The following is a 16,073-nucleotide window of genomic DNA, read 5'->3' as shown; positions in this document are numbered from 1 at the left end:
ATGGGAATCTTCCAAATACTTCACATCCATGCAGCATAGTGTGAATGTTGCATAAGCAAAGCCACGTCGAGCACTGAAACTGAAACTGCATTCCACCAAAGTCTGTAGATTGTTAAACCAGAACATTGAGTAAAATGCAACAGCACTAATATATATTATATATAAATATTTTTTTTCTTCCCCCTCATGTATAAAGAAAATGCTGATAAAACTTAAGTGACAGTCTTTATTCTTTAGTTTAACATCACTATGAATTGTCTGTCACCTAAGAACTCAGGTCATCTAGTAGTGTTTGAGGAGGTCTGAGCTAATCTGCAAGACACATGGCACTTGAGAGTCACACACACACACACACACACACACACACACACACACACACACACACACACACACACACACACACACACACACACACACACACACACACACACACACACACACACACACACAGGGTTGTGTGCATAAGTAAACATGACTGGCCTATAAATATAAATTGCAGTCAATGGTGCTGGAATTCCTTTGCACTCACTCACCCAGTCACTTACCCTCTCTCCTTCTTACTTTGTACACACCCCCAGCAGGTGCTTTCACTTGAGGTTTAGTTTGCAGTTGTGCTTTAGGCTGTGTCTTTCAGGTTAAGTGTAATTCTAGCAGAAGACTGGGAAGGTCCAAGGCCTCAGGCTGTGGGCTCTGTGACAATCATCAGGGGGAAACACATCGAAGTGTGCCCGCTGCCTGCTGCACCTCTGTCCTCGGGTAGCGCCCGGGCGTCCTTTCTGAGCTGAGCTCCATCCTCAGCAGAGTCACGCAGCTGCATTGCTTCAGCTACCAGCCAATCCAGTCTTTGCCCGTGGCCACCAAGAGCACAGAGCATCTTTGCCTCGGTAAGAAGACGCTGACTTACACTGTATCCTAAATGTGTGTGTAAAGAAAAAATACAGTATTTTTTGTTTGTGTGTTTACAGAATTATTATTATGTAAAGTAGGAACATTTGTGTGACACTGGATGTGTGGAAATCAGTTGAAAGACCATTTTGCTTTACATAAGTAAACTTATTACTGTGAATATTTAAGTGGCACTGGAGCAGGGATTTTTGGAGTTTAGATTTTTTTTAAAGTCTGGCTCATGAAAACATCTTAAAGAATTACCATTTTGAAAATTATGAAAATTATGAAAATTTTTGGGGTCTTAATGTTATGTTTTACTTTTTAAAAACTCAAAACCATCCACAGTGTTTTAATATTTTCCATGGTCTATCTGCTTGACTTAGAAAAAAAGATACAGTCTCCCTCCTTTATAAAAACTCAAAATAATATAACAATCTGTGTAACTTTTAAAGCTGCCACAAAACCTGCTCTTTCTGCTTTGCTGGCAAGCAGAACCTCAGGCCCCATGAGAGTCTTCATATCTTCATTATCTCAGTCATTTCTCTGCAAAAACAGGTGGCTGGTTTGTTTCTCCATCCGTTCGTGCTGCACCTCTAATCTGCAGTGCCATTCTCAGTTATATGCAGGTTTATCATCTGCATCATTAACTGTAAATGTGGCCTTTTGTCCGAATTAATTTGGAGTCACGGCAAAGCATTTGCAATGGTTTAGTGTTTCTGAGGACACTGGCCTAATGCCAGTGCACCTGACTAACAGCAGGAATGAATCACCAAGTGCACCATCATTCCCCAATGGCAGTTAACCCGCCCAGGGGTGAAAAAGGTAAAGACTGTAATAAAATGTAATTATATTTCACAGATAAAAGAGATAGGAATTCTTTATTTGTAGTTAATTAAATAAACTAAAAGCAATTATCTTCAAATTTTTAACTAAACTTAAACGTGAGAATCATAAATGCCTAAACAATGTGAACAGAGCACCTGGAAGCAATCTTCAGATCCAGATCACTTCCTCCAGCCTGCCAGCAACAGTCACACTGAGCAAGGAGCTCTACACAAAGATGAAACTCCCTCTTTTTTCCTTGTTCTCGGAACAATGACTTCCTGTGAGTTTCCCATGAGAAACAATAACAAGGAAAAAGAAAATCTCCCTTTAACGCTCTCATGGCAAACAGTCACGCCTGGCTGTACACACTCCTTTAACTCCAGACTCAAATAACACAGTGTGTGTGTGTGTGTGTGTGTGTGTGTGTGTGTGTGTGTGTGTGTGTGTGTGTGTGTGTGTGTGTGTGTGTGTGTGTGTGTATGAAGAGTGGAGGGAACATTTTTGTCACTTTTTGGATAGATGTTCTCAAATCTCACCGTTGACCTTTTTAAAAATGTTCTGCTGGATTGAATCATTCAGGTCAAACACACTTTGGAAAGACCAGACTCTTGGTTGTTTTAATCACTACTCATTAACTTCCATCTAAACACTTAGCTGACTTCTGTCACTTCAACTGTTTCAGCAACGATGATGAATTGCCTAACAGGTTAAGCTAGATTTGTTGTTTTGGTCTGCAACTTATTTTACTTTTATTTCAACAGAGGTTTTTGGAAGTAAGAAGTTTAATTTAACTTGATTTTATCAGTTTGGTTTAGTTTTTTGCATTTATAAAAAAAACCCCACAGACATCAAATAACACATCAACATATTATATAACATCCAAGGCGATGATTAAAAAAAAAAAAAAAACTCACCTCAAATAATCACTGTCTTCATTTTCAATGAGACCAAGCATGTAGAAGAAATATGGTTCCCATGGTGGACGCCTGCATGGAGGGAGTCCTTTTCCTTCGGTGTCAAAGGCTGACTTTGCTGAGTAAATGGAGCAAGCTCTAATGCTCCTGAAATGAATATCAGCGACTTGACCAAACTCATTTAGAGATCAGTCAGGGTCTTAATCCCTCTCCCCGGGGGTGTGTGTTTGTGTCTTTTTCTTGTGCCCCCTCTTCCTTTTGGAAGAAGGTAATATGGCTAAATTTGCTTTGTTAATGGGCTTAGTGCAAGCTGTTACAGAGCAGAGTTGACACGCAGCAGCCAGGCTTGGATACCAGTGGCTTTTAATCTGATTCCTGTTGGAGTGAAAGGGAGTGTGGGTTATAGTTTACGAGAAATTTGGAGATAAAAGGAAGACTGGGAAGAGGTTTTACAGTGGGGGGTTGAGGATGATAGACTAAAAGGGGAAACTGTTTTGGGGGGGCGGGGGAAGATAACTTCATTTAAGTTTGGAAACAGGAAAGTGTCTCAACAGCTATTAGAAGACTTTTAATTAATGTGTCCATAAAAAAATAGAAATGACACATGTGAAGGGGTTTAATATCAACAATGAAGGAAGTTTTGTCAGGGGTGTGTGTGCAAAATCAACAGTCCCATCTGCACGCTGACAAACAAAGTAGAAGAGGCTCCACAGTTGTGAAAAGAATTCAATACATACAAAAGGTGACTAAAAGTGAATATTTCAGACATAAAATCATTATCAGACAACATGACTGAAACATTCACTTTTATATTACATTTTCTCACCATTTGCACATGAATAAATGCATTGATTCATGCACATTCATTTTTGCATCTGAAGAACCTCTTCTACTTTTATCGGGCAGTGTGAGCCGAGAAGTTTAATGTAACCTCGATTCATTTCAGACCTTCAGGCTCACAGATGATTTTGCCTGATGGGTGTGGTCTATCATTTTAATCACTTTTATGAGACTTTAATTTCTTTGTGTCTTGACAAATAAAGCCATGACGCTCCTTGAACATGTGCATGACGCTCCTTGAACATGTGCTCTGTGGGAGCACACTTCCTTTACTGTGGCATCAGCCACAACCACTGATAACCTGATGTGCAACAGCATTGTGCCTTCCCATACGCCAGCTGTGGCAGGTACACATTATGGGTGCCATATGTGAGTTCACCCTGAGATTACAACACTTGTGAAACTGGTGTGTTGGAAGAGAGAAATATTTAAAACACCCAGGGCAGAGATGCCCCAGGACCAGGACTGTAAAATACTGACTTAATGCAGCGCCCATGTCATTTCAGAGTTACTGTTTCCGACTTCTAAATTGTGTTCACGTCAATCTCTGAGTCATAATTACGTGGAAATAAACCCAAATGTGGATTTAAAAAAAAATCTATCATTTTAATCACACCAAATGTGGATTTAAAAAAAAATCTATCATTTTAATCACTTTTGTGAGAATTTAATTTCTTTGTGTCTTGACAAATAAAGCCATGACGCTCCTTGAACATGTGCATGACGCTCCTTGAACATGTGCTCTGTGGGAGCACACTTCCTTTACTGTGGCATCAGCCACAACCACTGATAACCTGATGTGCAACAGCATTGTGCCTTCCCATACGCCAGCTGTGGCAGGTACACATTATGGGTGCCATATGTGAGTTCACCCTGAGATTACAACACTTGTGCCACAGCTGACGCCCATAAATGAACACTTATGATGGCAATTTCCTGCTTAGAAGACGCAGTCGAAGCTATCAGTGTCATCTCCATAAAACAGACGCCTTGGTTGGTTTTGGACGTGTGCTTTTTGGGCACGTTGTGTGCACCTTCTTCACCACATTATCTGACTTCCATTTGATTAAAAACTCCAGCTGACAGTGGAGACAGAGGGCTGCAGAGACGGCACCTTGAAAGCCGAGGCAGGCGGTGGAGCAGCTTCAGGTCTCAATATAAGTCACCTACCCCCGAGACATCAGCCATTCTAGGCCACTGACCCACAATTAAGAGACTCAGTCAAATCCATTTCCCCCATGCCTGTCAGCACTGTGTGTGTTTTAACTCCCTTGAGGGTCATTTCCCCAGCATCTCCATTAGGCTCAGGGTTCTTATAGAGCGTCGACCAGCACAGTCTCACCTCAGTTCCGCTCAAAACACATAAGGACAGGGATTGCCTTAAGTTTCTCTGATGGAGTTTCTTACAAAGCTGAAATATTTGTTGGTTTAGAAGCCAGGTGATTGCAGGAAAGGAACAGCTGAAGAAGGTATTGTAGGTTTGACTTAAAATTCAAGTTTATTTTAATGAAAAAGTCTTGAAATCTGCTTGAAAAATGATTGTCAGACAGGATTTTCCTTAATGAGCCCCTGTAAAGTGCAGGTTTTACCATTTTTTTCCTTCTGTTTTTTATGTTACCGATAGCAAAGTTAGTGATGTTTTCATTATTATTTCTGATTTCAGACATTTTTTAGGAACACAGGTTAGAAATATAAAGTTTAATGTGATTATGTTCCTGTCTCCCTATTCTCTAGCTATCAGTTATGTCAAATCCAGTCGGCAGTTTATCAGAAGGCACAGTTTATGGATCCCGGATTGGGATGACAGAGGACTCCCTCACCATCTCGGAGCGAAACAGGGTCTCTGTAGACCCCTGGGACGTGGTGGAGACCAAGCCAAATGTGGAAACCTTGGAACGAGGCCTTTACCTCTCCTGCTTCGACATGCTCCTCACAGAGGACACCGCCTGGTTGGTGAAAGTTTCTGAGGCCTCCCCGACCCTCGCTGTGCCCATGACTCGCATGGAGCCCCGAGAGGAACCAGAGCAGTGTCCAGTCATTGATAGCCAGGAACAGGGACTATCTCCTGGGCTGGAGGGGCAGGAGGAGGAGCGCTCACTGGAGCAGATGCAGAGCATGGTGGTGGGAGAAGTGCTGAAGGACATTGAAACGGCCTGCAAACTGCTCAATATCACTCCAGGTAGGTTATTTTCCACCACACCTGTTCCTGTGCACATGGGTGTTACAGTATTAAGAAATATAACTGACAAAGAAGCAAAACTTAAAAGTCAACAAAGCATTTTTCATGACAACAATTATTAGTGTTGCCCGTTATTTGCAGGTAAAGGGTTATTTATTCTGGATCTTACTCCCAAAATAAACACATATTTTTGTGGATGGCTCAAGCTAGATGACAGATCTCCTAAATCATATCCTTACTGACTCAAAGCAATGTTTGCCAGCTCCAGGATCTGTTTAATCCTGACCTTTGCAAGCGTTCTGCTGGATTGTGACAGTGATGATTCTTTCCTAACAGCAGACGTGTACACAGTCTTATGGGCGAGGTCCCTCCTGCTAACAAAGCAAACAGACGTAGCATTATGTATTGTAAGGCTCCTGGCTGTCATAAACCTATGCAATCCACAGTCATCTGTTCCACTGATTAGAATTGTAGTGGAATAAAAGCACGATTAGTTTGTGGTCTCAGCAAAGCTATTATGTGTAAATGCAGCAGAACATAACACACAAACTGTAAAAAGCTGATAAAAGTGGGAGTTTAACTGACTTAACTTGACTCAAGATAACTTAAATAAACCTTAACCGGGTCATATATTGTTGTGGCAGCTGGGACGTTTCTCATCATTTTCTCTCGCTGTTTTTTTTCTTAGACCCCATAGAGTGGAACACGGGGAATGTCCAAAAGTGGCTGCTGTGGACTGAACATCTGTACAGGTTGCCCCACGCAGGAAAGGCCTTCCAGGAGCTCACAGGAAAGGACCTGTGTGCCATGAGCGAGGAAGAGTTTCGCCAACGCTCACCGCAATGTGGAGACACGCTGCACGCACACCTGGACATATGGAAGTCAGGTGAGTGTGTGATACTCGTTTAACAAGTTCATTCTCTACTCTTCTCTCGCTGCATTGTCTGACATCTGGCCTTTATTGAACTTTGAGTGTGTGCATTTTGTCTTAGTGTGTTGATGTCTCCTCTCTCTCTGTTGTAGCTGCCTGGATGAAAGAGAGGTGTACAGTAGGAGACACTAAAACTACTGGTAGGTTTGGTTTATTTATATACCTGCTATTTAAAGACAATAACAGACTAAGTGATGAAAATAACATTCACACTTTGCACAGAGGTAATTAAATGTTATGGACAATGCTCCATTCACTTTTTATACATTTTATTCGACATAAACTCTGTCTTAAAACAATATTTAAGAGCCCTAATGAGCACTGAAACAGGTTTTTCTTGCTGTAATCATTCCTCCTTTTCATACTGGCCATTAAGAGATCTGTTGATGTACGTATAATATAATTTATGTATGGAAAATCCAGAGTCCTCCCTCAGGGCAAAAATGTATTTAAAGTTAAGCTTTAGACAAACTTATGTAAATGTTTTTAAACAAAATGTGGATTGTGGATTTTGTCCCCCGTCATTAACAGTGTAAGCACATTTGAAAGGAAAGATTACAGCGAACCAGCCTGTTTCATTGTTTATAAAGACATGTGACGTAACTGTGACATGTGACTTGTGACTTGAAAAATGATGAATCTATTCTTCAAGGCCCTTGTAATCTTTTAGGTCTGATGGTATTTGTTTTTATTTCCGTCTCAAGTGTTTTTCATGTGCGTGTGTGTGTGTGTACATGTAGGTGGCGAGGAGCTTTGGTCTGAGGCTGACTCGTCTTGTTCAGGACAGCCTATTCACCTGTGGCAGTTCCTCAGAGAGCTTCTGCTCAAACCTCACAGCTATGGACGCTGCATCCGCTGGCTCAATAAAGAAAAAGGTATTTACTTTTTTTTTTCTTTTTCTTTTTTTAACACCACTGTGTAGGCATGCTGCTCCAGGAATTTTAATCCGCACCCTTTTTGGCCATCCAGCATTCCACTGAAAATGTATCGTGACAATTGTATTACTATATTACTAGAAGGTGAAAGGGAAAGAATGAAGTGACAATAAACTGATAAATATATATGTATTTAAAGTTATTGTACGTTTGTATTTCAGCTGCATTTTCACCTCAGCTCAAATTCTAGTTAATTGCAGAGATCAGTCTTCACTGACATATCAACTGCTGTCACCTCTTGCATATCAGCTGCCTCAGTTTCACTTCTAACTTAAAAAACATCTCACAAGTAAATAATTCATATATTAAAACATTTAAAGTAATTTACATTGACTCAATACATCCCAACCTTTCAACAATATATTATATCAGTACATTTTGAGCAACAAACACAAAATATCCTTCAGAAAATGTGGCCCTTTTTAGCACAGTGGTGCAATAAATAGAAAAAAAAACATATTTTGTGTATTCCCAAGAACAATATTACATGCTGTTAGTAAAATAACTTCTCCTCATGACTTTCATGGCTCTTGCCTGTGAAGGTCTGAGGACCAAAATTACTTTCTGGAGCGTAAGAACTTTGTAGTACTTCTAAAATCATTTATAAAATAACTTGTTTTTTTGCTTCTTTTTTTATTTTATTTTCTCTTTCTCTTGGCCAGTTCACTTAAGGAAAATAGATATGAACATGTTTACTGGTTTGAATACAAGAAAACTTACAAAGAGAGCAGTATGCATGTGGAGGTCTACATTTCTCTCCATATAAAATGAAAAGATCCACTGTTGTGAGCAGTTTGTGGCGTGTCGTTACAAACCAAATCTCTTGTGATTCCCACCAGGTATTTTTAAAATCGAAGACTCGGCTCACGTCGCGAGACTGTGGGGACTCAGAAAGAATAGACCTGCTATGAACTATGACAAGTTGAGCCGCTCCATACGTCAGTACTACAAGAAGGGCATCATTCGCAAGCCTGACGTGTCTCAGAGACTGGTGTACCAGTTTGTTCACCCAGTATGAGGCAGCAGTGCTGTGGGAAAGAGAGGAGGAGATGGAATCCTGTAAAAACTAAAAGTGACACAGTATCTCACCATGCACTTGAACACCTGAATCACACGAAAAAGGTGACTTGGAACATGTGCACTGACTAACCCCAACGGCACACACTTGCAGTGCCAACACTGAAGTAACAGCTGGCAGCTGCTGCATGAAACATGTAAGACATGGGAGACACAAAACAATGAGACAAAACAATGTGGCCCCCGAAGCTTTTTTCTGCTGCAGAATCAAACAATCAGAGATTTAAAAAACAGAAAATTAATAAATGAACTGCCTTGTCATTTGCATGATCTGCCTGTTTATTTCTCCACAATGTGAATCTCAAGTATCCTTCATTCATTACAGTAAACACTTAACTGATTGCTCTTACGTACCAGCTCCAGGAAAACGCCCAGCTACGGCACGTCTACATTTGCTTTGTCTTTTTGTTTTGCTCCTCTTGACCATTGTTTCTGTTTGAATTAGAGCTAGATTCCCTGCCACAGTGTACAATGTGGTTAGGATTGTTTTGCTTCTTTTTTGGGTTTGGTCCTGACTGTTATACAAACACTCAGTCCGCTCCTGTAACCCATCAACCACAGGACTGGGCGCTTTTTTTTGTTTTTGAATCTCATCTCAAAGGTGTAAAGGCGGAAGATCCTCAAATGCTGCTGTGAATCAATATCACGGCAATCTGTCCAACACCTGTTGAGACATTTCACCAAAAAAAACACAAATGTTAACCTCATGGTGGCAAAGCAAGAAAAATCCCAGAAGAAGAAGAAGCTCCCCAAAGTCGTTAAGATACATCATCTGGTAATTATGAACATCTTTACTACATGTCACAACAGCTATCGCGGTTGTTGATATATTTCTGTTTGCTTGTTTTTTGGGTTTGGTCCTAATAGTTATACAAACACTCTCAACAGCTCATATGACCCATTAACCACAAGACAGGGAATTTTATTAAAGGGTGTAGGGTGTAGTTCAAAGAAAATAGCTCCTACTTGAAACAACTCACAAGTTTGTGCTCGTGAGAAAATAGGTGATTCTCATAATTTTTGGAAAGAGACATTGTTGTTGTGTTTTTTGTTTTTTTTAACGCTTGTTCCAGTTCCATCTTATTTGACAAAAAGGCAGATCTCTACAGCTGATACCAATATTTGATTTTGGGGTGTCCCTTTATCATCAGCATTGTAGCATTGCTGGTTAATATGGCTCTTTCTTTAATATTATTACAATATTTCACCCTTATGAGTTTATTTAATTATATTTCCATGTTATTCCAGCAATTTTTAATTCAAAATTCTTCTTTTTCGGTGTCAGTTTTTAATCAATAACATCTTCTTTTTTTCCCCTAAATGTGCATTTTATTACTAATGAAATAAGAAGTTCTGCCCTGCTTGTGTTAATTGACAGATATGTTTTAAAGGAAAGCAATGTTATTTATTATTATTAATAATAATAATAATAATAATAATAATAATAATAATAATAATAATAATAATAATAATAATAATGATTTAAAAAAAGATTGTTAGGGGAAAAATGCAGTTGTGAAATGAAAACAGACTTTGGAAAGAAAATGTTGACACTAAACTGCTGGAATCAAAAATGAAGCCACATTTAATAATCATGAGATACTGGATTATTTCATAGTTGTATATTTTGTCTGACTTTATTAGTATACTGTAAGTATTTATTTCATGTCTTATATGAATCTCCATATTTTACACATTTTCTTTTTCTTACTTGAACTGTTCATCTGTGGTTTGCATTAATGTCTGCCTGAGCTTCCAACAAGGCTCAATAAACTTTATTTCTAACTCTGTATGTATCTGTGTGGTGAGATTTATAAAGGGACTGTATTACATCTGTGTAATCCTCAATAACTGTCACTGGAAAGCTTAATAACTATAAACTAATTATACTGTAATGTGTTTCCTTTCTGATTTAGATAACTGTTGACACGTTATCTTTCCTCACCACTAACTGTCCTTTCTTTGAACTCCAACCGGTTTTTAAAATTTGAGTTAATTGCTGTTTATGGAAAGTGAGCCGCAGGGTGAAAATCTGCCAAGAAAAAGCGGCACTGAGAAATAAAGTACAGTTTAATGTAGCAGGTAAAAAAAGCTGCACTTTTAATGATCAGCACCATGGTGATGTAGAGGTAAACTGACAGATATGTAATGCTGCAGAGAATTACAGCCGTCAGCTCACCACTCAACTGTTTCAATTCAACATACATCCTGCAAAGATGAGTTCAAACCAGCACAAATCCTTAAAGATGCTCTGTATGGGGAGTGACAGCTGCACGATTGTTTAAAGAAAAAGAATCAACCCAAAAATAATTTAAAAAATGTTTAAGTGTGTTGGATGGTTTCCATATTTCAGTATTTTCCCAGAAAGTTCCTTTTGAAATGGTTCCAATTTTTATCCTCAATAATTGAATTGTGTGCCAGGACTATGTATCGATTTCCACTTTCTATAAGACACTCATTATGAAGGGCAAGTTTATTACTGGTTAATAAATCATAACTGATTTATTAACTTAAATCATTTATTAATAAAATGATATGTATTAATAAATCTTAACTGATTTATTAACCAGCACTTGCTTTTTCTTTTTTTTAGCTCTTTAACTCATCATGACCATCCTCCAATGAATCACTTGAGCTCTGACTTTGTGGAAAGGAGCATTTTCTATACTTTACATAACTTGCTAATTTATGTTTCATGTTTCACAGTCAACTCAGTCTTTGTGCATTATCCATAGGCCTACTACTTTTTTTTTATCTTACTAAACAAAGTTTTGCACAATTACCAGTAAAGGAAAAAGTTACAAGTGTAAACTTATTAACAACTTGTAAGTTAATGTTTTATGGGTATTTAAGATGACTTTATGAGTTTATTAATGACTCAACGGCCAGAAAGTTTTTTCAAAAGTTATTGATTGCTATGTATGTATGTATATAGTAATCTATTAAGCATTAGTATATGATTCATTAACCACCAATAAAACCATTAGTTACAGTGTATAAGCCTATTATGTAGGGTGATTTGTCACAGAATGATGAGTCTACAGAGAGGAGCCTTTGGCCTTTGACTCTGAGCGACTTAAACTTAATTCTTCAGTTTCTGTTGTAAAATCTACTGCGCTTGAGATAAACTGACTGTATATGGGCGTGATGTAACAATATCTGTGTTGGCAACGGGACAAATACACAGCACCCACGTCACAACCACAAAATGTGCTTACTAAAGCATGTAGCTGTTTTGTAACGGTTGAAATATTTTCTTTTCAGAGTCAACTTTTCCTTTAAGTCAGGCTTCAGGCAGATCTGTACCAGAAAAAAAAAACCTTTTCATGAGAGCAGCAAATAATACACATAAAGGGACAAATGCAAATTCAGTGGCCGCACTACAAACAACCACAGCACTCTAAAGTATTATTAATATAATTTTATAAGCTAACAATTCTGAGTTATTGTGAAGTTCTGTGGAATGTTGTAGATAAATTAGCAGCAGGTGTGGTAATTGAACAGGAAGACGTTTGTGGTATTGTTTGTGGGAATCAGACTTACGATAATGATGATTAATGTGAAATAAATCATCACAGCACCCTGACAAAGAACTGAGTGCAGTAACTACTGACCTCTGGTGGCAGGATCTGTCATTTTAAAGTTAAACCCAGGAGGCCACAGCAGATGGGAGCCACTTCTACCTTAATTTAAATCTCTCTCAAACTTGATTAAAGGTGAAGAAGCTCAGACTGTCATCCTTAAATACTTCAGTCAAATTCATTTAATATGGAGCATTTCTCACTTTAGATATTTAGACATGTTATTAAGATCCCTGCTGTCTGAAGAAACTGATCAACTCTAGTCAACATGAACAATTCAAGTCCCCTTGACTAAGCTAAGAAAATTAATCAAGTTTGAAAGCTGTAGCTGCTTCATGAATGTCATTTATTCATATTCTGTAAGTGTTGAACCCCCCAAGCAATTCAGATTAAGGTTTTCAATTAATTTCAAGTTCATAGTGATTCATAGTAATCACTGGGCCAGTGACAAGACTTCAATACCATCATTTTATGCTGCGTATGAATGCTTTTTTCCCCTTTTTATGACGAATAGTACCAATAATAACTAAAAAAAAGTGAATTATTCATTATCTCCACTGAAATCGTCTCATAATCAATCATCATATCATTCTCATAGTTTCTTTTAATCATAGTTTGTCTTTATTTACAGATCAGCATGAGTACAGCCAACATAGTGCTTGAATGTTACTCAGTAAATTTACTAGCATTTAAGTACAACTTTAAGGTGTTTGTACTTTACTGAGTATCTCAATTTCATCCTACTTCAGAGGGAAATGTTGTGTTTTAGTTCCTTAAGATTTTATATTCCAAGCTGAATATTTTCTGGAATATAATGCATTATTATACATTCAAATAGAAACATAAACATATATATAACAAAGGGTAAAATGCTACTTACACATAAATGCATCTTCATAATAGTCTAATAATAATAATAATAATTTAATAACATTAAATAGTGGTTAACTAGCCATTTCTATCCATTACATTAGCAGCCATTTTTTCAAAGAGTTTTACACCTGAGTTTTTTTAAACAATGATTTATGAATGATCTTATTTAAAGATGTGAATCTCAGACTTGCTTTTGAATACACACTTTCATCATAAGGCTTTCTTATTTTTATATCTATATTTTTATTTCTTTTTTAATGTAGCATACATACAGTAAATGCATTCATGTGCGTCAGGTTGTGTGTGTCTTTATGTTTTTGTGTATATACTGTATATATGAGGGAATATCTGTGTACAAAAATATGTATTTGGTATTTAATTTTGTTGTTTTTTTTATGCCTGACCTTTGCAAAGCACATAGTAAACACTGATTTTAATCGTAAATACACTATCATTATGACTTCCTCCACGACTGGGTTTTCACTTAATTACCACACATGCTAATTTATTATGTGCAGCAGTTTGAAATGTGTGTGTTGCACGATGACATGAACATCTTTGTCAGTTAATCTCATCGGGCTCACAGACTCTCACATGTGCCTCAGAGTTGTTTTCTGATGACATCTTTTATTTTTGCTTATGCAGATGAACAGGCACTACAGTTTGGAAATTACAGCACTATGCTAAAAAAAGAGAAAGACCTCTGGTCCTCTAAAATGTTGTCCTCAACATAGCAGACCAATGTCTCCATCATGAGCAACAGACAGAAAAGAAAGGAGCATTTCAGCATTTTTAAATATGATTTACCGTCCTTCGGTGTATTACAGGAGTTTCACAGTGGGTGCCATATAACTGTAGCTTTACATGTGTCTGCTTTTATACACTTTTACAGTTCAGTTGTGTATTTGTTTCAAATACAGTTAAAGATACATTAAGAAAAGTTTAAGTCTCAGTCTGACGTCATGGTGTAAACTGAGCTGGACAAACCGGAGTCAGATTCTGTGGAAGCGAGCTCTGTTTCATCTCTTTAAATGTGATGGTTGTTGAGAGTCTTTGGAGTGGCAGGGTGGTAGATTTTTATAAGGCAATATTTATTTCATCCCTCTGAGTCCAATGCTTACAGGAGCAACACTTTTAAAAAGCATAACAGAGGTATATACGCCATTACAAGAGACATGTCCCCACTGGATCCTCTCAAATTAACTTCTTTCTTGCAGCAGAAAGGCAGTTGTCTCATCAATATTTCAAAGACAGATCCTCTATCTGCTATTCTGCGAAGCACTCGCGGCAGCTTTCTCTGCCTGCGTCAGTAAGAGAACACCCACGAAGGGGTGTAGTATTCACCAGGAGTAACAAACCAATCTCATATAACATGTACTGTACTGCCACATGCACTCCTAATCCTTGTTTTAATAAAGTCAGATTTCTTTCTTTCTGATTAAAACAAAAATATTTAAATATAAAGACAGGAAAAAGAGCCTATATTTAATACAGCCTGCATTTTGCACAGTGAATAGATGAATTAGGGCTGACTATCTTATACAAGTCAAATCAACAGCTTTATCATCATCATCATCATCATCATCATCCTCATAGGAGTTCAATCAACAATCTGACAATAATTTGCTGGAAACAAATTGAAGTCATGCACTGGACCAGTTCAGATCAGAGAGGCGGATCAGAAACAGTGTGTGGGAACATATGCATGCACATAATCACAGAGATAAGCGCTGAAAGCTGATAATGCAGAGTCATTGACATTCACTCAGAGTAAACAAGTCTCATTAATTGCAGAAATTGTCCAAAACTGAAAACCTTGGTTGTGAAATGAAGCTACAAAACAGCTGTGAGGCAGGTTTTGTTTATGGCGTCTGAATTATCATCACACGTCGAGACACAACAGAGGGAGTAATGAAATGAAAGGTAATAGCGATGGCAGGCACGTTGTTATGGATGGATGGGACAGTGGAGGTTAATGTAAACAATCCTTGCGATGTTTGGTAGAGTACATATTTCCATTTCAAAGAGGAGCTCTGCTGAAAGACTGCGTGTGTGTGTGTGTGTTTTTTTTTTTTTACTGATGGTGAGTTGCCTTTTATCTCGTTTCAAAATGCTAATTCAGTGTCATGCTGTGGGGTGGATCAGAAAAAACAACTAAATGCATTAAAGGAATAGTTTGACATTTCGGGAAATACCCTTTTTTCTCTTCTTGCCATGAGTGAGAAGAGAGGAGTAATACCACTCTCACATTAGTCTGTTAAATGTGGAGCAACAGCTAGAAGCCACTAACATCTTGCTTTCTTTTGTGATCTTGGCCGGGTGCAGTGACTTTCAAAACATGATGTCATTTTTACACTTGTTATAACGTGTTAATTATTGAGCTTTAGAGGTACTGGTAGGTGTTTTGTTTTTGTTACTTTTGGACAGTGCAATGCCAGCAAATTTCCGCCCGTTTCCAGTCTTCATGCTAAGCTAAGCTAATCATATCCTGACTGCAGCTTTATATTTACCTCACAGATGAGAGTCATATCAATCCTCTCATCTTACACTCAGCAGGGAAGCACCAAAATTTACCAAAATGTCAAACTATTCCTTTAACGCTAAACATGTAAATATTTAACAAAGAATTCAATGAGAAAAACACTGTACAAGCACCCAGACTGTAAAAAAAGAAAGAAAAGAAAAATAGATTAAAATATATACATGGAATGCACAATGCATAGCTCATTCTTGCTATCCAGGCACAACATATAATACCATATCAATATTATGATGAGAGAACATACTGAATGGCATATTAGCTTCACAACTGAAATCAAACACAGCTACACACAAAATATACTAAATAGTTTGCTTCAGTTGCAGTTATTTGAAGATGATGTGATCCTGAATCCAAAATATGGACGGGTGTTATTCCAGAGAGTTCTTCAAGGTGATGAAGTGCTGTGATGAAGACAGTTTGCTGTGCCCGACAGGAAGAGGAAGCTTTGCTTTGAAGTCTCTGGCAATGTGCAGTTATGATTGGACGGT

The 16,073-nt window shown here is 38.0% G+C and overlaps 1 protein-coding gene across 1 annotated transcript; it reads left to right on the top strand.

The window, feature by feature from the left end:
- The first annotated feature begins 866 nt into the window (after positions 1-866).
- LOC133978061 (SAM pointed domain-containing Ets transcription factor) lies at positions 867-8,530 on the top strand. The gene is made up of 6 exons (XM_062416402.1): positions 867-884; positions 5,202-5,646; positions 6,335-6,532; positions 6,670-6,717; positions 7,318-7,452; positions 8,352-8,530. The coding sequence occupies exons 2-6, from the start codon at positions 5,211-5,213 to the stop codon at positions 8,528-8,530; spliced, it is 996 nt and encodes a 331-aa protein (XP_062272386.1). The 5' UTR covers positions 867-884; positions 5,202-5,210.
- The last annotated feature ends 7,543 nt before the right edge of the window (positions 8,531-16,073 follow it).

The sequence above is a fragment of the Scomber scombrus genome, chromosome 3 (assembly GCF_963691925.1).
Source record: "Scomber scombrus chromosome 3, fScoSco1.1, whole genome shotgun sequence".
NCBI lineage: Eukaryota > Metazoa > Chordata > Actinopteri > Scombriformes > Scombridae > Scomber > Scomber scombrus.
This window is presented reverse-complemented; position numbering and strand designations above follow the sequence as displayed.

Excerpts from the sequence above, each read along its gene's own strand:
- LOC133978061 (XM_062416402.1), top strand. The coding sequence starts at position 5,211 with ATGTCAAATCCAGTCGGCAGTTTATCAGAAGGCACAGTTTATGGATCC. Across the intron at positions 5,647-6,334 it reads ACTGCTCAATATCACTCCAG|ACCCCATAGAGTGGAACACG; the intron begins GTAGGTTATTTT and ends TTTTTTTCTTAG. Across the intron at positions 6,533-6,669 it reads CCTGGACATATGGAAGTCAG|CTGCCTGGATGAAAGAGAGG; the intron begins GTGAGTGTGTGA and ends TCTCTGTTGTAG.